We start from the raw sequence: 27,655 nt of genomic DNA on the forward strand, positions 1-27,655 counted from the left end.
TAAAAATCGGACAGCACTCGCATGGTCCGAGTGCTGTGTGATTTTTTTTTTTCCTCGCACCCATCAACATCTATTGCGGGATGTGATCCGATTACAATCGCAGCATGCTGTGATTTTTCTTTCCAGTTCGATCATGATCCAAGCTGGAAAACAAAAAAAAAAACAAACAAAAAAACGCGGATGAACACACAATCGTAATAGAATAACATTGGTCCGAATACAATCCAATTTATCGGATTGCATTCGTCCGATTTCATCACAAGTGGGAATGAGCCCTTAAAGAGCTGTATGGCAACTTCCAATTTGATTCTTGCGATTGAGAACACATGCATGCTCGGCCAATTCTAGCTATCTGAGGATAAAACAAATTAAAAGTAAGAGGCAAAAGCAAGAAGTAGCAAGAAATTTTTTTTAATCCGAATTTAAAAAAAAAAATAAAAAAAAAAAAAATCCAAAGTTGGAACCCGCGTAATTTTACTTGCATACATTTAAAAAAATAAAATTACATCCACACTTCAGTATCTTAAAAGAAATCATTGCCTTTCACTTGGCTTATTCATTCTTTAGAATTATCTTTCCTTGGAAACTGTTTCCCTTCAAGAAACTACATAAAATTGAGTGATTGGTATGCAAAAACATTCATTCTACTATGAACACCATTGTCAAAGCCTCTATTGACGATTTCTGATGGTGCTTCTCACTGTTCTACAGTCACAAGTTCCATGATCATGTGTACGGGTGTAGAAGATTTACCTTAGCTACAACCTGCTTACAGCCAGTGATGGAATATTGTTTGTCACGTACAGTGTAATATTTTAGCTGCCCGGCAAGGTTTTCAATGTTGTTATTATCAGGGTAAAATCCTTCCCGTAACAATTCATCCAGGAAACAATTTGCAATATGACTCTTTTCCAGAAGTGTGAAAGGGACAATTTCAGCAACATCCCAGATGCCATGATGCTGCCTCAAGGAAGACTGTATGATGCTGTGAAGATCCTTAGGGACGTTTAAGAAGTCACTGGAGATGTTCTGTAGAAAATATTTTGTCACCTCGTTGCCTCCGATGTTGCCAATTAGGATATAGATGGCATTTAGGTACTCATTACTTTGGTTTAGTTTGAAGTAATCATGCAAAGTATCCAAAAGAGATGGTGGCATGAGCTCCATTTCATCAAATATGAAGACTGGTATTTTCTCCTCATTTTCTGCCCGAGTGACCATATCTGATATCATGTTGGAGAGCTCAGTCTCACAAGTAGAAACATCACTTTCATTGGGACAGTTGTGCATCACGTAATATTGGAGAACAAAATCACTTTCCACAACTGATCGGAAGTGTTTAGCTAGTATTCGCCCCATGTGGCTCTTGCCAACTCCACTAGGTCCATTCATGGAGATTACCAATGGCTTATTATGCCAGTGTGTGGCCAAGTAGTCTTTTAGAAGGTCCGTTATTTTATCAATAGCAAGTTTTTGCCCAAACACCTCCCTTTGCATAGTTTTCTCTAGTCCGTCCAGTTCGTATTTTAGGACATTATCGTCCAAATTCTCAATAGCGTTTAGGATTTGGAAGCAAACGATCCCGATGAAGAGGATGAGGCAACGTTTTGCCTTACTTTTATGTTCTACGGGTAGATATTTTTTACCATTTCCAGGATAGAGCACCGGTCTAGACTTCTTGCGCTTCTTCTTACGTTTTAAGTTGCTCAGTGCAACTTGCTCTAGTGTTGGAGTATCGAAATTGAAAAATTTGGGGGCATCTAAGCTAGATTGAGATTTACTCTCTGTGGAGGACTGTCCTCGAAGTGAGGTGGATTTTGTACCATCCGCAGATTTTCTGCCAGATAAGTCAAGCTGCAGATGATTTTTCTTCAAGTTACGGATTTTTCGTCGTATTCGGATGGCTGCCTGTATAGGATAGACCAGAGATATCTTGCGTCCTGGCACAGAGGCCTCTGGGATCGGTTCCATCCCATCCATTCGTTAGTTGGCAGTGGTTTCCAGTTTTAAGAACAGTCAAGAGAGGTGAGCTATAGAAGTAAAAAAAACGCACATTAGCGTTTAAAGGGTAAAAACAAAAATAAACACATGAAAAACTTGTTTGAAAGCAAAACAGTTTTCCCCCAGTTCGGATATACTAAAACTGACTAGGGCAGGGGAACGCTATTGCATAGATCAAATGTCAAGAAAGAGCAATGGGGCATAAAGAAAGAGCCCTGAGACAAGAGTATATTATGCCATAAATTATATTGAAATCATGCATCTTAAAAAAAGAAAAAAAAAAAAAAAAAGGAATTAAAAAGCACAGCATGAATATGCAATATAAGGGCATGTGCAGCATAATAGACCCTATAGGATTATTTAGAAAGGCATTGCATAAGTGGAACAAATACCACAACAATCTGCAAACTTACACCCTGGCTGGTATTCAGCGTATCCCCAACGCACATTTTGCCCTTCTTGGTCAGGGAGCAAGTATTGAGAAGGGGACAGATGCATTTTTATCACCAGATTACAACAAAAGGTGTAATCTGATCATACGTTCCTTCATCTGTGAACTGAAGGACCTTAATTCATCGGGGATGCTGTTGGCAACACATGTGCCTTTCTACCTTCACACTACGGGCTTTAAGAACTTTCCTGTGTGACACTCCCCCATATGGTGCCATCTGATGAAAACCCAACTGTCCCCTCCCCGGCAAAGAAGGGCAAAACGTGCGTTGGGGTAACAGGGACATTGAGTACAATACCAACATAGATGCAAGTTTACATTTATGGATTTTTTTTTTTTTTTACAGATTGTTGTGGCATTTGTTCCAATTATGGGATACATTTCTAAATTTTCTAGGAGTCCACTATGCAGCACATTCCTTTATATTGGACATTCAGTTGGTTTGGTATATTCATTCTGGGCTTTCCTTGTGTACGTGCAGCACTATGCTTTTATTCTTTCCTTTTTGAATGAAGAGATGTATTTATTGAGTGATTTAAATAAACTATTGCTACTTTGGGCAGAATGTACTAGTCTATGGGCTCTTTCTTCATGCTTTGTTATTTTGCCTTCATGTCAATCTATTTGCCTCTGGAGGAACAGATAAGATTTTACTATAGATCTGCAACAATAGTATCTCCCCAATATAGTCTTGTGATAAGTGCACCTACGCCATGTGAAGTTCATACATTGTGGCTGACTGCAGACATTCAGTTATGCAATTCAGGATAGGTGCAGATAATAGCTCAACACGTCGCTATCTCGCAATACCAGCACTTCACATTTGGAAAGAGAAGTGAAGACATATTGTCTGCTTGTGTTTTTATAAAAGCAGGAATGGCTCCTTCACCCTCCTGATTTGAATGGAAGATTCAGCATGAGAAAGAGACCTCCTCACACAATGGGGGTGATCCAGGGGCTGTTTAGCCTCTACATCCCTCCATGGAGGCACCAATACATTGGTCTGCATCTGGGCAGGAAGTGATGGCTATTCGTTACTGATTGCTTGCGGTACATCCAGATTTTTGTAGAGGTTGTGCTACCACTTTAACCCCTTCACGACATGCACAGCACATGTCGTGTCTTCCCCTTTGGTGGGGGCTCCGGTGCTGAGTCCACATCTTTCCCGGCACATGTCAACTGATTTGAACAGCTGACATGTGCCCCTATCACTTGAGGGTGGAATCACGATCCGTCCGCGGCTGTTAATCTGTTAAATGCTGCTGTCAATTTGACAGCAGTATTTAATGTGATTGCGCCAGAAGCACGTCACTAATCCCACCCATTGGTGCCTGTCACATGACCGTGGGTTGCCGATGGGTTGGCATGACAACCCGGGGTCTGCCGCAGACCCCTGTGGTTGCCATGAGTGCTGCCCAGCAGTCGGCTCATAGCAAGTGAGCATTTCTGCTACTCAGAGCCCTGCTCTGTAGCACAAGCGATCGAATGATGGCAGCTTCTAGTCTCCCATGTAGAGTATTAAGGAAAGTGTGAAGTTAGTTAAAAAACACGTATGCATACCTTTCAAATCACCCCCATTCAAAAAAAAAAAAAAAAAAAAAGTCAAAACGCCAGAATGATGTTTTTTTTGGTCGTCACAACATTGCTATAACAGGCAATCAGAAGATTGTAGGTAGACCAAAAGGGTTTCAATAGAAACGTCAGCTCGGCGTGTAAAAAAAAAAATAAGCCTTCACCCAGCTCCAGATCATGAAAAATTGAGACGCTATGGGTCTTGGAAAATGGCGCAAATTTTTCTCGCTCTTTTTTTAAACAAATTTTGGATTTTTCTTCACCACTTAAATAAAAAAAAACAACCAATACATGTTTGGTATCTACAAACTCGTAATGACAGGTCAGTTTTAGCATTTGGTGAACATGGTTAAAAAAAAAAAAAAAAAGTTGTGGAGTTGCACTTTTTTTTTTTTTTGCAATTTCACCACACTTGGAATTTTTTTTTCTTTTTACACGTTTTCCACTACACAATATAGTACAACCAATGTTGTCTTTCAAAAGTACAGCTTTTCCTGCACTAAGATGTGCTCACATGGCCACATTGACAGGGGGAGTTATGGCTGTTGGGAAGAAAGGGAGCAAAACACATACACAAAAACAAAAATGGGCTACATTGTGAAGAAGTTAAAGGGATTCTCAGTATTAGTTAATACTTTATAAGAGTCTTGCAAAAATAAAATGAAAGGAGACGACACTGTCGGGTCCCTTACTTTCTAATGGGTCATCTGTGATCACCTCCCTTTCCCTTCTAAGAATTTATGAGTAATTGTGAGCCATGAAATGACTACGTAAATAATAATCTTTATTTTTATATAGCGCTAACATATTCCACAGCGCTTTACAGTTTTGCACACATTTTATTACTTTCCCTGATGGGGCTCACAATCTAAATTCCCTATCAGTATATGTCTTTGGAATGTGGGAGGAAACCGGAGTGCCCGGAGGAAACCCACGCAATCACGGGAGAACATACAAACTCCTTGCAGATGTTGTCCTTGGTGGGATTTGAACCCAGGACCCCAGTGCTGTAGTGTCATCTACTGAGCCACCGTGGTGCCATGTAGTCAACAGTTGCCTAGACAAGTTGCATATATGGTATGCCCTCCCCTGGATCACCAGGTGATTGTGTTAGAATCCTCAGTGATTAATAATGGAACTTGGCAGCAACTGTTCAATCTCCCTACAGCGCCACCACAGGAGATATTAAGACTGACAGTCCATGTTAACAGAAAAAAAAAAAAAAAAAGTGAAAAGTAAAAGCAATGCCTGGGTCCTCCAGAGCCAGGGACATTTTGTAGTCACTCTTCAGCTAATTGAGAGGTTAAACCTATAGAGCAAACAAACACCAAAATAAAACTGTCCTAAAGGCATTAGCACAATTAAAATATAACAAGGAGAAAAATGCCAGACAGGAGGTAAATAATAAATCTTTATTGAAAAACTATTGGAACAAATATGAAATAAAACAAGACAAGATGGGTATGGATGCAGTCATTAGCTACAATCATAAAGCTCTGTAAATACATGTGCAGTAATAGACCATTTGACACAAGCAAGTTGTTTACAAATAATGTGCAACATACAAATAGCTGTACAATGAAGCCCTATAATCCTTACAATGACATAACAATCAGCTCGGTGAAAAAGGTGAAGAAAGCGTAAATACATGAAAGTCAGATTATGTGTCACTGAAGGGCAAAGTTGTGTATACATGAAAAAAAAAAAAATAATGTTTCAGCTAGCTGAGAAATGAGAATAGAAAAATAAGGTTGACAGAATGCCATGCAATAGACCAGCTCACCCTCCAGCAGCTGTGGCACAACCGGGAGTCCGTGATCAGCACTGCTGCGAGCGCTCAATTAAATGCAGGAAAGAAACTAATCCATCTCCCGGTACGTTAGGGAGATCTGACTTACATTTTCTTCACATTTTTCAACTAGCTCTTAGGGTCTTTTTTTTTTTTTTTTTTACAAATTATTGATTCCAGGTATAACTATTTTATGTTGCACTCCACTATTTGTAATCACCTTGGCCATGGTCCATTACTATACATGTATTTAGAGACCTTATTATTATAGCCATTAGCTGCATCCATACCCACCTTTTGTCTTATTATGTTTCAGGGTTGTTTGGGTCTCTTTCTATGCAGTTTCAATGGTTTTTCAATAAAGATTTATTATATTTAACTAATTTCTCTTTTCTTTATAATTTTAGTTGATAGAGGCATCAATAAGAGCCTCCTCTTAACCCAATGGATCGCTCCCTGAACGTAACATTTTCTTTGTCCTTTAAATAGGCGAAGTCCTCTGCATTACTTACTTGTAGTAGCCGGCCTCTCCACGTCAAGGTGTCTTCTGGTCACAACCTCCGACTAGTTCTGCTCATGATGAAAGTCATATCTGGAAGAGAAAAACACCTGCCTTCTTAGGTTGAATTGTGATCATGTCTGTACGGCTACATGGATGAGGCGAGATCTCTCGTAGTACAGTGTGGTTCTCTGTGTGCTTGGATACAGCTGCTCTGCAGACCATCACATGATGGGATTAGATACACGGATTACATATGACGGGGTTAGATACACAGATCAAAGGACAAAAATGACAATGGGATTAGATACAGCTCAGCAGACAGGATCACAAAATAGACTTACATATAGCATCACACGGTAGGATTAGACATTATCACACACAATAGGCTTTGATACATTGGCTCAGCAGACAGTCACATTTGACAGCTTAAATACCGCAGTACCCTGAAAAGGTACCTGATGAGACACACTAGAGGGTGCACCCGAGAAACGGTTAGACTAAGAGGACACTGACCAGACATGGCTTCTCCCCCTCTTTTTTCTTGATATTGGTTTTGTGGCTGACCACCACTGTAGCCGTGCGCGCTGGGTCATGTACGCTATTCTTTCTGTTTTCTTAGTGATTGATCTAGGCTGCTGTTCACATTAACAGCGGCCCTGCCCTGCCCTAGGCTTTATTTGATTACGCACCTGTATCTGGGCCTGGATCGTCCTTTATCTGTGGTGCTGGTCAGGCAGTGTGGAGGTTGGACCTGAAATGTCTGCATGGACCTGGCTAACCTTTATCTGCGCTTGTCCTCTGGTGCCATAGGAACGATTTTGAAATGCTTGAGGTACAGTGTGCATGTAATGAGGTCTTGCTTTTATACATTTAGGAGGCCGCAATGGCACAGCGAACATAAAAAACGTAGAGTAGGACTCCCCATACGAGACTGCCTTGACGTGGCGGGGTAGCTCAAACAATTGATCAATTTTTTGCTAAATGTCTCATTTTTGAATACAGATAGAAACCAATGTGTGTTTTCACACTTTATGTATTACGTTCTGACCACAAGCAGCGCTGGCTTCTCCCCCTCTTTTTTCTTGATATTGGTTTTGTGGCTGACCACCACTGTAGCCGTGCGCGCTGGGTCATGTACGCTATTCTTTCTGTTTTCTTAGTGATTGATCTAGGCTGCTGTTCACATTAACAGCGGCCCTGCCCTGCCCTAGGCTTTATTTGATTACGCACCTGTATCTGGGCCTGGATCGTCCTTTATCTGTGGTGCTGGTCAGGCAGTGTGGAGGTTGGACCTGAAATGTCTGCATGGACCTGGCTAACCTTTATCTGCGCTTGTCCTCTGGTGCCATAGGAACGATTTTGAAATGCTTGAGGTACAGTGTGCATGTAATGAGGTCTTGCTTTTATACATTTAGGAGGCCGCAATGGCACAGCGAACATAAAAAACGTAGAGTAGGACTCCCCATACGAGACTGCCTTGACGTGGCGGGGTAGCTCAAACAATTGATCAATTTTTTGCTAAATGTCTCATTTTTGAATACAGATAGAAACCAATGTGTGTTTTCACACTTTATGTATTACGTTCTGACCACAAGCAGCGCTGGCTTCTCCCCCTCTTTTTTCTTGACCAGACATGGCTGTATACAGCTGCTACATTGCAGAAGGGGATTGCATTGCAACCAACAGGGAAATGAAACTGCAACAAGTTGCAAAAAGTTGGACAGGTTCAGACTTTCACAGTACCTGCAGATTGCATGGTGACTCGTGCAACCAGTATTACACTACAATGTAGCAGCAGCATACAGCAAACTTTTGCCGCATTACCTGTATGGTGGCCAAAGTCACCATGTAACCCCAGGCTTATAGAGCCTACTAAATCAGGCATTAATGGGAGATCTTTGTGCAGATGCACAAGAGGGCACTGGTGCCAGGCACAATCCAGCCTCACAGACAATGAAGGGGTTATTGGGGCATCAGGGGGACTGCACAAGCTGAATACCCCAAGTCATGAATATGGTAACACAATTTACACCCAGAATAAGGAACAGTTTGCGTTCATGTAAGGGTAAGGAGAAAATGCTGAACACAGCCTTATATTCTGCAGCATGGAGTGGTACAGCAACTGCAAAATCTGTTATAATCTATAATAACAGTATAATGGAAGATTACCTCTCCAAGCAGACCCAGCTACTGACAGTGAGGATCCCGGCTGCAAGACTCCCAGCCTCACACCATGCTCACCAGAGGAAAGTGAGCAAGAGGTGGAGACCTAGGAAACTTCCTTATTATCAGTGATCTGCAGTCCTCAGTCTGCTCAGCACCAGCTCTTACACAGCAAAAGGACACACAAAAAAATAAAATAAAACCCAAGGAGGGAGGAGGAAAAAAAATGCAACAACCACTATTACTAACACAGGGAAAAAAAAACTAAGGCACTACAAATTGCAGCTGTCCCTTGATAAAGGTGGAGGTAACACAGGTGCAAAATACTGATGAAACACACTATACCAATCCATGGAGGGGGTGGTCTCCTAGTATTAGAATTGCATATACATATGACGTGTATAGGGCACCAATCACATAGGTGTAATGCACAGCGATGGCTCACAGCCTTGGGCCACATGCACACATTGAGTGTTTGGCGAGTTTTTTACCCCAGTATTTGTAAGCCAAAACCAGGAGTGGAACAGTCAGGGTATGTGCACACGTTGCGGATTTGCTGCGTACCCGCAACGGTTTTGCCGCTGCGGATCTGCTTCAGATTTCCCAGTGATTTACAGTACAATGTAAATCTATGGGAAATAAAAACCGCTATGTACATGCTGCTGAAAAATCTGCGCGGAAATGCAGCGGTTTATTTTCCGCAGCATGTCGGTTCTTTGTTTGGATTCCGCAGTGTTTTTATACCCATTCCATTATAGAAATCCGCCAGTGTAAAAACGCGTGCCAAATCCACTGGTAAAACGCACGGATTCTGCAACGTGTGCACATTACCCTTAGAGGGAAAGCGTAATAGAAACATTTGCACCACTTCTGCATTTTTCACCCACTCCTCGTTTTGGCTGACAAATACTGGGGTAAAAAACTCACCAAATACTGAATGTGTGCATGTGGCCTTATAGTGGTGCTCATACTATTGATGTAAGTTAGTTTTCTGACCTATGGTGGTGAATACTACTGCTGCTTTTTTTCACCACCAGCTCTATAGAAACATTCACCAGTATTTACCTCACATTCAGCATGTGATACTGAGCCATGTATCTAATCCTATGCCGTGTGATACTATCTGCTGAGCCACGTATCTAATCTTATGCCGTGTGATACTGTCTGCTTAGCCATGTATCTAATCCTATCCTGTGTGATACTGTCTGCTGAGCCATGTATCTAATCCTATCCTGTGTTACTGACTGCTGGGCTGTGTATCTAATCCTATCCTGTGTGATACTGCCTGCTGAGCTGTGTATCTAATCCTATCCTTTGTGATACTGACTGCTGAGCTGTGTATGTAATCTTATCCTGTGTGATACTGTCCGCTGAGCCGTGTATCTAATCCTGTCCTGTGTGTTACTGTCTGCTGAGCCGTGTATCTAATCCTATCCTGTGTGATACTGTCTGCTGAGCCGTGTATCTAATCCTATCCTGTGTGATACTGTCTGCTGAGCTGTGTATCTAATCCTATCCTGTGTGATACTGACTGCGGAGCCATGTGTCTAATCCTATCCTGTGTGATACTGACTGCTGAGCTGTGTATCTAATTCTATCCTGTGTGATACTGTCTGCTGAGCTGTGTATCTAATCCTATCCTGTGTGATACTGTCTGCTGAGCTGTGTATCTAATCCTATCCTGTGTGATACTGTCTGCTGAGCCGTGTATCTAATCCTATCCTGTGTGATACTGTCTGCTGAGCCGTGTATCTAATCCTCTACTGTGTGATACTGACTGCTGAGCTGTGTATCTAATCCTGTCCTGTATGATATGGACAGCTGAGCTGTGTATCTAATCCTATCCTGTGTGATACTGAGTGCTGAGCTGTGTATCTAATCCTATCCTGTGTGATACTGACTGCTGAGCTGTGTATCTAATCCTATCCTGTGTGATACTGACTGCTGAGTCATGTGTCTAATCCTCTCCTGTGTGATACAGCCTGCTGAGCTGTGTATCTAATCCTATCCTGTGTGATACTGATTGCTGAGCCGTGTATCTAATCCTATCCTGTGTGATACTGACTGCTGAGCTGTGTATCTAATCCTATCCTGTGTGATACTGACTGCTGAGCTGTGTATCTAATCCTATCCTGTGTGATACTGACTGCTGAGTCATGTGTCTAATCCTCTCCTGTGTGATACAGCCTGCTGAGCTGTGTATCTAATCCTATCCTGTGTGATACTGATTGCTGAGCCGTGTATCTAATCCTATCCTGTGTGATACTGACTGCTGAGCTGTGTATCTAATCCTATCCTGTGTGATACTGACTGCTGAGCTGTGTATCTAATCCTATCCTGTGTGATACTGACTGCTGAGTCATGTGTCTAATCCTCTCCTGTGTGATACAGCCTGCTGAGCTGTGTATCTAATCCTATCCTGTGTGATACTGATTGCTGAGCCGTGTATCTAATCCTATCCTGTGTGATACTGACTGCTGAGCTGTGTATCTAATCCTATCCTGTGTGATACTGACTGCTGAGCTGTGTATCTAATCCTATCCTGTGTGATACTGACTGCTGAGTCATGTGTCTAATCCTCTCCTGTGTGATACAGCCTGCTGAGCTGTGTATCTAATCCTATCCTGTGTGATACTGATTGCTGAGCCGTGTATCTAATCCTATCCTGTGTGATACTGACTGCTGAGCCGTGTATCTAATCCTATCCTGTGTGATACTGTCTGCTGAGCCGTGTATCTAATCCTCTACTGTGTGATACTGACTGCTGAGCTGTGTATCTAATCCTGTCCTGTATGATATGGACTGCTGAGCTGTGTATCTAATCCTATCCTGTGTGATACTGAGTGCTGAGCTGTGTATCTAATCCTATCCTGTGTGATACTGACTGCTGAGCTGTGTATCTAATCCTATCCTGTGTGATACTGACTGCTGAGTCATGTGTCTAATCCTCTCCTGTGTGATACAGCCTGCTGAGCTGTGTATCTAATCCTATCCTGTGTGATACTGATTGCTGAGCCGTGTATCTAATCCTATCCTGTGTGATACTGACTGCTGAGCTGTGTATCTAATCCTATCCTGTGTGATACTGACTGCTGAGCTGTGTATCTAATCCTATCCTGTGTGATACTGACTGCTGAGTCATGTGTCTAATCCTCTCCTGTGTGATACAGCCTGCTGAGCTGTGTATCTAATCCTATCCTGTGTGATACTGATTGCTGAGCCGTGTATCTAATCCTATCCTGTGTGATACTGACTGCTGAGCTGTGTATCTAATCCTATCCTGTGTGATACTGACTGCTGAGCTGTGTATCTAATCCTATCCTGTGTGATACTGACTGCTGAGTCATGTGTCTAATCCTCTCCTGTGTGATACAGCCTGCTGAGCTGTGTATCTAATCCTATCCTGTGTGATACTGATTGCTGAGCCGTGTATCTAATCCTATCCTGTGTGATACTGACTGCTGAGCTGTGTATCTAATCCTATCCTGTGTGATACTGACTGCTGAGCTGTGTATCTAATCCTATCCTGTGTGATACTGACTGCTGAGTCATGTGTCTAATCCTCTCCTGTGTGATACAGCCTGCTGAGCTGTGTATCTAATCCTATCCTGTGTGATACTGATTGCTGAGCCGTGTATCTAATCCTATCCTGTGTGATACTGACTGCTGAGCCGTGTATCTAATCCTATCCTGTGTGATACTGTCTGCTGAGCCGTGTATCTAATCCTCTACTGTGTGATACTGACTGCTGAGCTGTGTATCTAATCCTGTCCTGTATGATATGGACTGCTGAGCTGTGTATCTAATCCTATCCTGTGTGATACTGAGTGCTGAGCTGTGTATCTAATCCTATCCTGTGTGATACTGACTGCTGAGCTGTGTATCTAATCCTATCCTGTGTGATACTGACTGCTGAGTCATGTGTCTAATCCTCTCCTGTGTGATACAGCCTGCTGAGCTGTGTATCTAATCCTATCCTGTGTGATACTGATTGCTGAGCCGTGTATCTAATCCTATCCTGTGTGATACTGACTGCTGAGCTGTGTATCTAATCCTATCCTGTGTGATACTGACTGCTGAGCTGTGTATCTAATCCTATCCTGTGTGATACTGACTGCTGAGTCATGTGTCTAATCCTCTCCTGTGTGATACAGCCTGCTGAGCTGTGTATCTAATCCTATCCTGTGTGATACTGATTGCTGAGCCGTGTATCTAATCCTATCCTGTGTGATACTGACTGCTGAGCTGTGTATCTAATCCTATCCTGTGTGATACTGACTGCTGAGCTGTGTATCTAATCCTATCCTGTGTGATACTGACTGCTGAGTCATGTGTCTAATCCTCTCCTGTGTGATACAGCCTGCTGAGCTGTGTATCTAATCCTATCCTGTGTGATACTGATTGCTGAGCCGTGTATCTAATCCTATCCTGTGTGATACTGACTGCTGAGCTGTGTATCTAATCCTATCCTGTGTGATACTGACTGCTGAGCTGTGTATCTAATCCTATCCTGTGTGATACTGACTGCTGAGTCATGTGTCTAATCCTCTCCTGTGTGATACAGCCTGCTGAGCTGTGTATCTAATCCTATCCTGTGTGATACTGATTGCTGAGCCGTGTATCTAATCCTATCCTGTGTGATACTGACTGCTGAGCTGTGTATCTAATCCTATCCTGTGTGATACTGACTGCTGAGCTGTGTATCTAATCCTATCCTGTGTGATACTGACTGCTGAGTCATGTGTCTAATCCTCTCCTGTGTGATACAGCCTGCTGAGCTGTGTATCTAATCCTATCCTGTGTGATACTGATTGCTGAGCCGTGTATCTAATCCTATCCTGTGTGATACTGACTGCTGAGCCGTGTATCTAATCCTATCCTGTGTGATACTGTCTGCTGAGCCGTGTATCTAATCCTCTACTGTGTGATACTGACTGCTGAGCTGTGTATCTAATCCTGTCCTGTATGATATGGACTGCTGAGCTGTGTATCTAATCCTATCCTGTGTGATACTGAGTGCTGAGCTGTGTATCTAATCCTATCCTGTGTGATACTGACTGCTGAGCTGTGTATCTAATCCTATCCTGTGTGATACTGACTGCTGAGTCATGTGTCTAATCCTCTCCTGTGTGATACAGCCTGCTGAGCTGTGTATCTAATCCTATCCTGTGTGATACTGATTGCTGAGCCGTGTATCTAATCCTATCCTGTGTGATACTGACTGCTGAGCTGTGTATCTAATCCTATCCTGTGTGATACTGACTGCTGAGCTGTGTATCTAATCCTATCCTGTGTGATACTGACTGCTGAGTCATGTGTCTAATCCTCTCCTGTGTGATACAGCCTGCTGAGCTGTGTATCTAATCCTATCCTGTGTGATACTGATTGCTGAGCCGTGTATCTAATCCTATCCTGTGTGATACTGACTGCTGAGCTGTGTATCTAATCCTATCCTGTGTGATACTGACTGCTGAGCTGTGTATCTAATCCTATCCTGTGTGATACTGACTGCTGAGTCATGTGTCTAATCCTCTCCTGTGTGATACAGCCTGCTGAGCTGTGTATCTAATCCTATCCTGTGTGATACTGATTGCTGAGCCGTGTATCTAATCCTATCCTGTGTGATACTGACTGCTGAGCTGTGTATCTAATCCTATCCTGTGTGATACTGACTGCTGAGCTGTGTATCTAATCCTATCCTGTGTGATACTGACTGCTGAGTCATGTGTCTAATCCTCTCCTGTGTGATACAGCCTGCTGAGCTGTGTATCTAATCCTATCCTGTGTGATACTGATTGCTGAGCCGTGTATCTAATCCTATCCTGTGTGATACTGACTGCTGAGCCGTGTATCTAATCCTATCCTGTGTGATACTGTCTGCTGAGCCGTGTATCTAATCCTCTACTGTGTGATACTGACTGCTGAGCTGTGTATCTAATCCTGTCCTGTATGATATGGACTGCTGAGCTGTGTATCTAATCCTATCCTGTGTGATACTGAGTGCTGAGCTGTGTATCTAATCCTATCCTGTGTGATACTGACTGCTGAGCTGTGTATCTAATCCTATCCTGTGTGATACTGACTGCTGAGTCATGTGTCTAATCCTCTCCTGTGTGATACAGCCTGCTGAGCTGTGTATCTAATCCTATCCTGTGTGATACTGATTGCTGAGCCGTGTATCTAATCCTATCCTGTGTGATACTGACTGCTGAGCTGTGTATCTAATCCTATCCTGTGTGATACTGACTGCTGAGCTGTGTATCTAATCCTATCCTGTGTGATACTGACTGCTGAGTCATGTGTCTAATCCTCTCCTGTGTGATACAGCCTGCTGAGCTGTGTATCTAATCCTATCCTGTGTGATACTGATTGCTGAGCCGTGTATCTAATCCTATCCTGTGTGATACTGACTGCTGAGCTGTGTATCTAATCCTATCCTGTGTGATACTGACTGCTGAGCTGTGTATCTAATCCTATCCTGTGTGATACTGACTGCTGAGTCATGTGTCTAATCCTCTCCTGTGTGATACAGCCTGCTGAGCTGTGTATCTAATCCTATCCTGTGTGATACTGATTGCTGAGCCGTGTATCTAATCCTATCCTGTGTGATACTGACTGCTGAGCTGTGTATCTAATCCTATCCTGTGTGATACTGACTGCTGAGCTGTGTATCTAATCCTATCCTGTGTGATACTGACTGCTGAGTCATGTGTCTAATCCTCTCCTGTGTGATACAGCCTGCTGAGCTGTGTATCTAATCCTATCCTGTGTGATACTGATTGCTGAGCCGTGTATCTAATCCTATCCTGTGTGATACTGACTGCTGAGCCGTGTATCTAATCCTATCCTGTGTGATACTGTCTGCTGAGCCGTGTATCTAATCCTCTACTGTGTGATACTGACTGCTGAGCTGTGTATCTAATCCTGTCCTGTATGATATGGACTGCTGAGCTGTGTATCTAATCCTATCCTGTGTGATACTGAGTGCTGAGCTGTGTATCTAATCCTATCCTGTGTGATACTGACTGCTGAGCTGTGTATCTAATCCTATCCTGTGTGATACTGACTGCTGAGTCATGTGTCTAATCCTCTCCTGTGTGATACAGCCTGCTGAGCTGTGTATCTAATCCTATCCTGTGTGATACTGATTGCTGAGCCGTGTATCTAATCCTATCCTGTGTGATACTGACTGCTGAGCTGTGTATCTAATCCTATCCTGTGTGATACTGACTGCTGAGCTGTGTATCTAATCCTATCCTGTGTGATACTGACTGCTGAGTCATGTGTCTAATCCTCTCCTGTGTGATACAGCCTGCTGAGCTGTGTATCTAATCCTATCCTGTGTGATACTGATTGCTGAGCCGTGTATCTAATCCTATCCTGTGTGATACTGACTGCTGAGCTGTGTATCTAATCCTATCCTGTGTGATACTGACTGCTGAGCTGTGTATCTAATCCTATCCTGTGTGATACTGACTGCTGAGCTGTGTATCTAATCCTATCCTGTGTGATACTGACTGCTGAGTCATGTGTCTAATCCTCTCCTGTGTGATACAGCCTGCTGAGCTGTGTATCTAATCCTATCCTGTGTGATACTGATTGCTGAGCCGTGTATCTAATCCTATCCTGTGTGATACTGACTGCTGAGCTGTGTATCTAATCCTATCCTGTGTGATACTGACTGCTGAGCTGTGTATCTAATCCTGTCTTTTATGATACTGTCTGCTGAGCCGTGTATCTTATCCTGTCCTGTATGACATGGACTGCTGAGCCGTGTATCTAATCCCATTATTTGCGATAGCCAATACTGTCTTAACAGTAAAATATTGCTACATTGCCTGATATTCATCAGCCGCTGCTGCTATCTTTCCCATCCCCTTCATACACATGGATACTTGGCAGTAAGCAGGGCTCTTGAAGTGGTGCAACTACAAAGCACAAAAGGAGCAGGCATATTTACATTTTTAATCCCCTGATTCGTCCCCAGCGATGTCGCTAGTGAAATCTGCCTGTGTGGCAGCTCACTAGCGACCACTTAAGGTACTGTCACACTTAGCGATGTACCAGCGATCCCAACCAGCGATATGACGCGGTCAGGATCGCTGGTACATCGCTAAGTGGGCGCTAGTGAGCTGCCACACAGGCATCGCTGGGGACGGGGATCGCTACTTACCTGTCAGACCAGGCGATCCTGCGTCCTCCCGCCCGGCTCCACGCGTCGCTCGTCCTCACAGCAGGAAGCGACCGACGAGAAACAGTCCTGAACGTTCTCGCGCGATCAGCGATAACCAGCGGGGGAGCGGTCGTAGGTAAGTATCAGACACAGAGATATCGCTAGCAATATCGCTATAACGTCACTAGTTTTAGCGATATTGCTAGCGATATCTCTTAGTGTGACATGCCCTTTAGCGATGTACCAGCGATCCTGACCGCGTCATATCGCTGGTACATCGCTAAGTGTGACAGTACCTTTATCCCCTGACATTTGCCTGCAGGGGCCTCAATTCACAATAGATTGGATTCGGCTAATATACTTCTCATGTGTATAGTGGGTTTAAAGGGGTTGTCCAATATAGAGAGAAAAAAAATCTTTCAGGCATGGACGCTTTTAAAATAAAAACTGCAGGCACCTTCATCTACCAACACAGGATTGTCCGGAGGTCTACTGCTTGGGAAGTGATTCCTACTATTGATGAGCGGACATGCTCGGATAAGGTGTTATCTGAGAATGCTCGGGTGCTAACCAAGTGTCTTCGACGTACTCTAAAAATATGTTTGAGTCCCCGTGTCTGCATGTCTCATAGCTCTTTGACAGCCGCAACACTTGCAGGGACTACCTGTTTATTGGGCAATCCCTACATGTGTTGCGGCTGTCTTAGCGGCTGCTGGGATTTGAGCATATTATTCGAGCACGCCGAAGGCTCTTGGTTAGCTCACGACCATGCTGGGATGACACCTTACATGAGCACGTTCACTCATCACTAATTCCTGCTTTGTTCAGACATCACACGACACTGCAGCCTGTGATTGTCTGCAGCGGTCAGGTCATCAGACATTTCTTTGATGACCAATGCGGGGATGGTTTGTCACAGTGTGTACTGAATACACATTGGGGGCCCTGCGGCCCCTGATCTTTACTGCAGAAGCTCCCAGCGAATAGTTAGGAGAGTTTTTATAGTGGAAACACCTGATAAGCAAATATCCATCAGTTGGTGCGCAGTATTTGCATAGATACAGTCATGTTACAAGCCCCATTGTCAGGACGGAGGGAGGTTGTCACCACCAATCCCCTTATTTGGTTTCTTTATAAATGACTCATCATGTTTCATGAGATACAGTTTATTCCAGAGCCATTGCCAGTGCTGGATGTCAGAGGTATATTGTTTTTTAACCCTTTATGTATACAATATAGCAAGGGGCCAAGTGTTGTTTGGCAATAGATGCAAATCTACATTCTGGAAATCATTATTTCATCAGCGGTGGACACCACTTGTTTTATTGTAAATGCAATACAGTCGAATGGTGCAGCCGCTCTGAAAATAATAATATAATAATAATAATAAATCTTTACATAGCGCCAACATGTTCCGTAGCGCTTTACAACTGAACAGTTCATATACAAGTCATAAGTAACAACGATAAACATAATACAATAATTAAAGCAAAGATAATGACAACCCTGCTCGTAAGAGCTTACAGTCTATAATGAGGTGGGGGAGATACAAAGGAAATGGGGATAGATAAAGGGTGCATGAGGTTGTCACCAGCCAGTATATGTGGTGCTTTTGGGTGCAGTGGAGTATGATGGAACATGATAGACTGCTCTAAACAGATGTGTTTTTAGGGAGCACCTAAAACTGTATAAGTTGTGGTTAGTGCTAATTTCTTGGGGTAGAGCATTCCAGAGGATTGGGGCAGCTTGTGAGAAGTCTTGGAACCGGGAGTGGGAGGTGTGGAATAGTGCAGATGTTAGTCGAAAGTCGCTTGCAGAAACATTTGTTCTGATAGTATAAGTATAGGAATTTGTGTGGCTGGTTGCATATGGCCCACCTGGGTTTATATTTTCTGGAGATCTTAGAGGGAAATGCAGTTTTTCACCATAAAGTATCTGCTTCTATGAATGGATTAGTAATATTGACACCTATCCAATGGCACCAGCCATGTTGTCATCTGGTCAGGATTATTAGGTAGTGCTCCAGCAAAACCATTGCCCCATTAATAAACTGCTTGCTTATTCATCATACTGAATGGTTCATTATCAACCATCTTGATCACTAGATCATCAGGGACTATGTACAGTATGTACCACTATTCCTAATACATATAATTGATTTACTAGGGATTGGAAATAGTACTGTATATACTAATAAGTTACCTTGGATTGGTTACAGTAGATACCAATTAATCAACCTACATGGCAAATGCCACTGGGCCACCAGGATGGAGAACAGAATGTGCCAGAAGACGTTTCTTCCACATACCTCTAGACCTGGAAACAGCATGTGCAAGCGAGCCACTATATATTCTATATACCACTCAGTCATTATGATTCATCTGTAGTATATGCTAAGCAGTGTTAATACCACTAGGTCTTCAGGGACTGGATACGTTAAGTTCAACTTCATCACTATGAGTTTATAGACCACTCAATCAACAAGGACTGGGAAGAGCACATACAGTATGACTGGGTCACCAGTAGGAAACAGTCTATGAATACGCATTGTATTTTAATGGGTTCATCTGAGCCACATTCAATATTTACCACTTGACCTTTACATATTACATATTGTACCACTAGTTCACCAGGGATCATGTGTAGTATGTACTACTGCTTCACTAAGTATTGATAGCATTTCTGGGGCATCATAGGCTCTCATATGTGTCACTTGTTATCACAGATTTTATATGCCTCTTCTCCAGATGTGAGAGTATATAGCACAAACAGTAAGTAGCCGTGGATCAGGGAGCATTGCTATTTTTCAGGGTGCCTTGGTAAAGTATATTCTAATGGACCTCTATGCTTTATATCTTACATGGGATTAACTTTTTACTGGGCCACTATATTTATTATTATTAAAGCATCATTGATTCCACGGTGCTGTACATGTGAAAAAGGTTTACATAGAAAATACATATACAGATTACAATGAACAAACTATTTATGACAGACTGGTACAGAAGGAAGAGAGGACCCTGATCTCATGGGCTTATAATCTACATCAGTATTTTTCCTTATACTACTAGGACACCAGTGGATGGGTACAAAAACCACTAAGCTACCAGGGAATGGGTATAAATGCTCTGTAGACCAGCGAGAAATGAGTATACATACCACTTGGTCACCAGGGTATGTGTTCAGATACCACTAGAATACCAAGAATTAGGTACAAATAACACAAGGCCACTAGAGAATGAGTACACAAACCATTAAGATACTAGGGAATGGGTACAAATAACATTAGACCATCAGAGAATTGTTATACAAACCATTAAGATACAAGGCAATGGGTACAAATAACACAAGACCACCAGGAAATCGGTAAAAATACCTCTAGGACACCATGGAAGGGGTATAAATAAAATAACACTAGACCACCAGGGAATGGGTACAAATACGGTAAAACTAGACCACCAGAGAATCGGTACACAAATGTATAGGACACCATGGAATGGGTACAAGTAACACTAGACCACCAGGGAATCGGTAAAAATACCTCTAGGACACCTTGAAATGGGTATAAATAACACTAGACCACCAATAATGGGTAAAAATACCTCTAGGACATCATGAAAGAGGTATAAATAAAATAACACTAGACCACCAGGGAATGGGTACAAATAAAACTAGACTACCAGAGAATCGGTACACAAATGTATAGGACACCATGGAATGGGTATAAGTAACACTAGACCACCAAGGAATTGGCACAAATACCTCTAGAACACCATGAAATGGGTATAAATAACACTAGACCACCAAGCAATGGGTACAAATACCTCTAGGACACCATGGAATGGGCACAAATAACACTAGACCACCAAGGAATGGGTACAAATAATCCTAGACCACCAGGAAATGGGTATAAATAACACTAGACCACCAGGGAATGGGTACAAATACCTCTAGGACACCATGGAATGGGTACAAGTAACACAAGACCACCAGGGAATGGGTATAAATAACACTATACCACCAAGCAATGGGTACAAATACCTCTAGGACACCATGGAATGGGTACAAATAACATGAGACCACCAGGAAATGGGTATAAATAACACTAGACCACCAGGGAATGGGTAGACTGTGTGCCTCTTGATGAATACACCTTGCTTTGACAGGATATTGTGGATTCTATATTCTGTGTGCCACTAGTTGGTTGTTCACTGATGACTGGTACACTACCCCTACCACACATAGTAATACTTATTATATATCAGGGTATTGGTGTATGTGACTCACATCTTGCATTTCTAATATAACCCACAGCCGCATACTGTTATTAATGAATGCTGACAACTGAAAGCTATTAAAAGATTCACATTCCTTGAAAAAGATCCAATCCTTAAAAATAATTATGTTGGATCATAACAGATGGGCTTAGCCATAGTTTTTTGCTATGAAATTTGACAAGACCTGCTGTGCTTCTCGGTGGAGATACCCCTAGGTTACAACACTAATTGTATACTCATTGCTGACAACCTCAGCCATCGCCACAAGATAGGTAAAGCCATTCTTAAAATGTCCTTATTGTTTTATTGTAGTAGACTGATTCTGAGTGTCCCCCTCCACTAGGCTTAAACGCCTGAAAATGATGCCCAAAAAGCGACCTTCGCTCTGTCGGCACCATTATAGTCTATGGCCCCGTCAGCCCATACCTCTGAATCCCGTTTTGCAGAAGGTTCAGACGTAAGCCACAACGGGACCAACGAACGGGTGCCAGAACGCAATGTGAAAGCGCCCTTATAGGTGCTCATTAGAACACGCTTTTCTGGCCGTCAGGAGAGTATACACAAGTGTTCTTGGAGGCAGATTACAGTGTGAGGTGATGAGGGTTTACATTTACTTAGAAGGACAACTTTCCAAAGCATCATGGATACAAAAGTGCAGTGAAAAGTTAGTAATTGATTACATTTGTTGGCCACCTTCTTGAAATACTGTTCAACAAACCCTCAGGTGTGACCCGCAGTCATTGCAGACGATCAAATGTAAGAAGAGAAGGAAGATCCGGCACTGAAGACTTCATAAAATCCACAATATGCAAATTGCCTCTTCAGAAATCCACAGGAAACTTTATTCACATATTTTCATAATAAAAACAGAAAGGGGAAGAAGACCCCCACGCCTTACGCGTTTCGTACCCCACAACAGGTTCTTCTTCATTGCAGACGATCAGCTTCCAGAAAGTTGATACAATGTGCATTCACTTTCTGTACTCAGGAAATGCCCTCCTGTCAATCAAAACTCCAACTTTTTTTCTTGACACATAGTTGCCACACTTGATCAAAGTGGTTACAGAGACCGTTCTCCGCTCCTGACACAGGGAGATAATGGACTGGGTGCCGGGAGCTGATTTGCTGGGTATATTGTAGCTGAGGGAGGGAGAACTGCTTCCTTCACAGTCCGGAAACAGCTGCTTATTAATAGAAAATAGACCCTGCTGATCTCACATGGATCTAAATACCTTACAAGAAATGCAGTTTTATTTGTATTGTTTCCCCCTGTTTTCATGGCTTTGTTGAGTGTTTAATCTGTGGATTGCTGTAAATGATGGCTGGCTGAAAACTACCTGATGTGGTGCACAGACCTGATCCCTAAGGCCTGTTTCACACTTCCGTTTTCAGGCCTCAGTCACAGTCCACTGATAAAAAAACAAATCTGACGGATCTGTTTTTTCCCCCATAGACTTGCATTGGCGGCGGATTGTGACAGATGGCCTTCCGTTGTGTTCGTTGTTTGGCGGATCCGTCATAAAATTTGGGTCCGTCCGGAAGAAAAAGTCCATAGGAATGTTTTTTGTCTGAGTCGAAAAGGTGGATGGTGACGGATTCGTTGGTGTCCGTTGTCTGGTAGAATGGACGCTCCCCATCCGTCACATGACGGAATCCATTGACGGATTCCATTGCTTTAAACAGAGCATGCCCGAAAGAATGTCCTTTCATTAAATTTAACCCCAAAATCCATTCTGGCACAAAATCTGTCCCTCTCTCTCTCTCCAGATCCGTTTTTCCGGCGGAACCGCTAGATGGATCAGTCTAAAAAAAAGTATTTAGTTGCATCTGTTTTTCACTAATTTCGACGGATCCGTCCTTCTGTCAAAACGGTGGATTTTGACTGACGTTGAAAACGGAAGTGTGAAACAGGCCTTATTCCCAGATCAGTTTACCATAGAGGATCCCCAGAAACCTCTAAGAGCTGCTGAGCAGGGGAGGTACTGAAGCCGCTGGTCACAGCTTCTCTCCAGTGGTCGGACCCTGGGTGGAGATATTCCTGTCTCGGCTATTGAAAGCCAAGATGGGAATAACCTTTTAACATTGTCTAAACCCACAGATTGTGGTGGGATCGGCCATCTAATGTGTATTGGGGCCTTCCACCTCTCCTTCCATGGATGCCATTGGGGAATAGTAGGAATCAGGCACAGAAGGAATGCCTGAACATGAGGAGGTCAGTGACACCTATCCAGGTGTATTACTCACTGAGTGAAAAGCAAAAGTATCTCTAAAGTTAGTTTTTACTGTGGAAGTGGAAAAGTGGAAATGCTTAGCTTGTCTGGTAGTCAGTGTAGATTGGAGATTTCTGCAGCAGCCAGCTGCCTCCCTGCTAGATTCATGGCAGCCCATCTTATTTACCAAGCGCAGCAATGAAGGGGGAAATGAGATGGAGACAAGGAGTAGATAAAGAAGGCAGCAGCTCCAGTGACACGTGTAATCTGTCTCATCACTGTGCTCATCATCCTGTTGCTTTATCCTCAGCAGGATTTCTCGATTCTCAGAGAAAATTGCTCGAAAAGTGCAGCAACCACCGCAGATGATCTTCTGTATATACCGTAATCCCCGCCAGCCCGTGGCACATTTTCCTGTGAACATTACGCTGTCACTTTAGTGACTTCTGCAGAATATTGTTATAATCTTATACGTTTGTTATAACTCTGAACTGGAGGAAAACCTGTAGGTCAGGTCCAACCTGCTACCTGTGTATGCCAGAAAAGTGTGTTGCAATCTTTTAACTGTGTAGACATGCCTCTTCCTTTTTTTCAGTGGAGCAATATGTTTTTAACGACAACTATTCTGCCTCTAATCATTCTAGTCATTGTGTCAATATGTCATTGCTACTCCTACTATAGTGTTCATGCAGTAGTGCCAGCCACAGCCTATAGCATACTGCCAGCTGTAGAGCCCATATAAAAAGCCGGCCACAAAGCAAGGTTTAAAGAGCGATTTCCATATTATAAATTGATGGTATAGCCCTAAATTATGCCATCACTGTATAGTCGGTGTAGATGCGACCTCGGGGATCACCACCAATGCTGAAGGAGCTGCATCACTTCTTTATGATTTTCCCTGTGCAGCGATCGATGATCACAAACAGGAGTCCTGGTTGCAGTTCTCTGCATAATGTCAATGCTGTAGATTCTTGAAACTCAGCACTGAAAGAGATCCCTGAAACGTGATCGTACGGTTCATAAAGTGAAGGCTTATTCTATCTACACTCATCCCTTTAGGGAGTCCACGCCATGGTGCCGTATACCAGTGCATGCAGTTCCATAATAGCACCATTCTATAGCCTGTTTGTTGTGCTGTCAGTTGCTGGCTGCTTATTGAGTCATCTGATTATCCTTAAAGGGAATCTGTCACCCCTTTTTTGAGATATCATATAATGATATCATTCAATTGTGTGTCACATAAGGATTCTCTTAGTACTTTTGCTTCCCCCTGACCCTGCACCTTTCATGCATAAATACCTTTTTTATATCGGTTCAGATGTATGTAAACTGCTGCTGTCCGGTCCGATGGGCGGGGCTTATTCACCTGCTCCCCCCCCTCCCCGTCTTGCTCTACACAAAAAGAAATGCATAGAGCAAGACAGGGAGGGGGGAGCAGGTGAATAAGCCCCGCCCAGCGGACCGGACAGCAGCAGTTTACATACATCTGAACCGATATAAAAAAGGTATTTATGCATGAAAGGTGCGGGGTCAGGGGGGAAGCAAAAGTACTAAGAGAATCCTTATGTGACACACAATTGAATGATATCATTATATGATATCTCAAAAAAGGGGTGACAGATTCCCTTTAAGTGAGATTGTTCTGACAGGATAACTCTTGTCAAACGTCTCTGCTGGTTTATGACCACATGGAAGTTGAGCTAAACGTTGTGTTTGTAAATCAGCTGAGAGGAGCTCAGAAGAAGGAAGATAAGAGTTATAGACTCTTCATTCCCAAGACAGTGGAACAGAAAGGCCATAGAAGGGAAACCGTGCAAAATTTTATGAGACTCAACTGCAAAAATTACTTTTAGCCAAAAAAAACCACATGTACGGTGTATATATATATATATATATATATATATATATATATATATATATACTGTGTATATATATATATATATATATATATATATATATATATATATATATATGAAGTAACCATGAAGGTGCTTATGTCTTTTAAGGCATCGGATAATTTTTTCTGCACACCAATAAAATAACAGAAAAGAAGTTCTCTGCCCATAGTATTTTGCTGACGAGTTATTTTGTCATCTTCCTGTGATACATCACTTTTTTGGCTTAGGGAGGGAGCCTATGTGTCAACCCTCCATCTACAGTGGTGTGACAGGACCTGTGATTAACCCCGCCGCTTCCTGCGTTACTGTAACTGCTCACTAGAAAAGGAATGTTGTAAGGCTCTCACTATGTGATGAGGGTCGGCGTATACGCCCAACGTTGCCATCAATCCTCTCACCTGCAGGAGCCCGGGAGGATTCTAGATACTGTGACATACTTGTCCTGGGAGGGCATTGTCATACAGGCTGCTTCACCTTCTCTCCCCTCTTCCCTTATCATTCTCTCCACGTTCATGTGCCCTGTCCTACTGTTTAACATCATATGTGTCCATTTCCGTTGACAAAGTGAATACAGGATACATAGATATGAGAACAAGAGATAGAGGGATTGAGAAAGTCAGATAGATACGAGATAGATATTAGATTCCAGAAATTTCATAGATAAAATGACAATATTTTATATACCGTATGTATTAGAGTAGATATATGCAAATTTACAAGGTCACTTCTGTATTACAAGGGAACACACCCGAAACTAACCTAGCTATAAAAGTAGAGCTTCTCATTGAACTGTCAATAGCGAGCACAATGGAAAATTATGAAAGACCCACCTGTGGCGGCAGCCAGCAATGAGCACGATAAGATTGTACAGATTTTGTAGAACTCTGCAGCAGTAAACATCAGGTTCTTCGTTTCCTCCTGCTTATCTGAATCATTTCTATCTAGCACTGTCTGGCCAGAGATCTGAGGAGGGGAGAATGGCACATAGATCAGGGCCGGAGCCTGGTGTAGCTCCTCGTACCTATCACTAACAGCCTCCCAGCTTGAACCAGACATTAGTAAAGCTGAGCTATGCAATGCAGACATCACCAGTCCCCCCCAAAATCTCCAGTAATAAGCTTTCCAGTCACCTATCACATTAAGCAGTTTTTCTGGCACTGGGAGTTGAGCGGTGCTGATGACATTGCTTTGCCAGATGTCTACCAGCATGTGTGCACCATCAGCAGGTATTGTGCATCTGTCCCAGACGTTACCTGACGATAATGCTCACCATCCAATACTGAGCTGAGCAACACTGGAGAAAACCTTTATGTGTATCCCGTTATCAGTCCACACAAAACTTCTTTCCCCACTGCACTCGCTTTGCTCTCTAGCAACAAATTAGTCAAATTGTAACGCTCTGGCATTCAGAGGGTTAGCCGTAGGCTATACGTTATTTTTTTGATGATTTGGGGTACAGCAATACAACGTGCAAATAACCAAAACAGCACAAAAGCATAAAGCGATACATTACAAAGACCCCTTACTTATTAGAAAGGTGAGGGATCTTGAACAGGAGAACTGCTAAAATTCAGACATCTGCAATTGTAAGGTCCCCATACAGATTATTTGTCAGGGAGCAGCACTTAGGGGCGCGTGTATGGGGGAGTCAGGAGAGAGGACAGCCTTCGTTGCATTTCCTAGGTCTGACCATTTGTGTGGCTCTGAGACATTTTAAAGAGTGCCAATAGACCCCTCAACCCCTCTTCTGTCAGATAAGAGGAGGATGAATAACCTACTGGCAGGCACGGCTCTGACTAAGGAACGTGCCTCTGACTGCGTAGCCCCCATAGGTCCAGCTAGAGGGTCAGATTACCATGCCAGAATTCCCCCCTCCCACTGTTCCATCCAGGTGATGTTCTATAGGGGTCCCCGAATGACCAATGGGGAAAAGAGGAAGGGGCGGCCAGCCACGCCCACAGGGGTTAAATCCAGGTACCTGTGGTCAGTGCTTCCTCTTTCTCCTTGGCTGACCCCTGGTAGCTGTTGTCCCACCGTCCCTCCCTTATGTACATATTTTCCATTTTGGTGTTGCTTGTACAAGCGTTTCCTTTTTTTTTTTAAATGTCCTTTTATTGCTTTTTTGTTTTGAGTCACAGCGGAAATGCCGGGAGGGGCAAGGGCTCGTATCCCTCATTGGCCGGCTCGCATGTCTATCACAGACGGGGCCTGCGGCGACTGAGCCAGTTGCGGAACGTAATTTGCCCCTCCCCGTGTGGTGTAATTTAATTAATAAACTGTGACCGACCTGTTCAACCCATCCCTGGCCTGTTTTCGTTTCATTGGGGGGGTCTAGCGGGAGGGGGGAATGCACCGCCTACGCCAAACCGGGTCTCCGCAGTCTTGCAGAGAAGGAAGGATTGCAGGACCCCATTTGAGGCTGTGTGCCCACGTTGCGTTTTTTTAAGCATTTTTGATGCGTTTTTCGGGGTCAAATCGCATCAAAAACGCTTAAAAGAAGCATCCCTTTAATTTTAATGCATTTTGGCCTTTTTGTGCCAATGGATGCGTTCATTAATTTCCGCTTAGGTCCGCGCTTTTGGCTATTTCCTATAGTCCAAAAGACGCGGAAAAAAACGC

The 27,655-nt window shown here is 43.1% G+C and overlaps 1 protein-coding gene and 1 long non-coding RNA gene across 3 annotated transcripts in view; one reads left to right on the plus strand and one right to left on the minus strand.

Moving 5' to 3' along the window:
* Positions 1 to 395: 395 nt before the first annotated feature.
* The window catches only part of TOR4A (torsin family 4 member A), a 30,233-nt gene continuing 2,973 nt past the window's right edge, over positions 396 to 27,655 (minus strand). Inside the window, exons 1-3 of one of the 2 annotated variants that reach the window (XM_073558234.1) lie at positions 8,485 to 8,751; positions 6,326 to 6,405; positions 396 to 2,030 (exon numbers count right to left, since the gene is read on the minus strand). In XM_073558234.1, coding sequence (XP_073414335.1) covers positions 727 to 1,980 — 1,254 coding nt within the window. In that variant the 5' untranslated portion in view covers positions 1,981 to 2,030; positions 6,326 to 6,405; positions 8,485 to 8,751 and the 3' untranslated portion in view covers positions 396 to 726. Of the gene's footprint in view, positions 2,031 to 6,325; positions 6,406 to 8,484; positions 8,752 to 27,655 lie in introns of those variants that run through there. The other variant, XM_073558237.1, reaches the window with a different exon arrangement.
* Positions 6,842 to 27,655, plus strand: part of LOC141067786 (uncharacterized) — a 146,391-nt gene continuing 125,577 nt past the window's right edge. The window contains exon 1 of the long non-coding RNA XR_012226484.1: positions 6,842 to 7,688. This is a non-coding gene — a long non-coding RNA (uncharacterized lncRNA). The remainder of the gene's footprint in view (positions 7,689 to 27,655) is intronic.

This window comes from Dendrobates tinctorius, unplaced genomic scaffold (genome assembly GCF_039654945.1).
Source record: "Dendrobates tinctorius isolate UK_male_01 unplaced genomic scaffold, ASM3965494v1 ptg000013l, whole genome shotgun sequence".
NCBI lineage: Eukaryota > Metazoa > Chordata > Amphibia > Anura > Dendrobatidae > Dendrobates > Dendrobates tinctorius.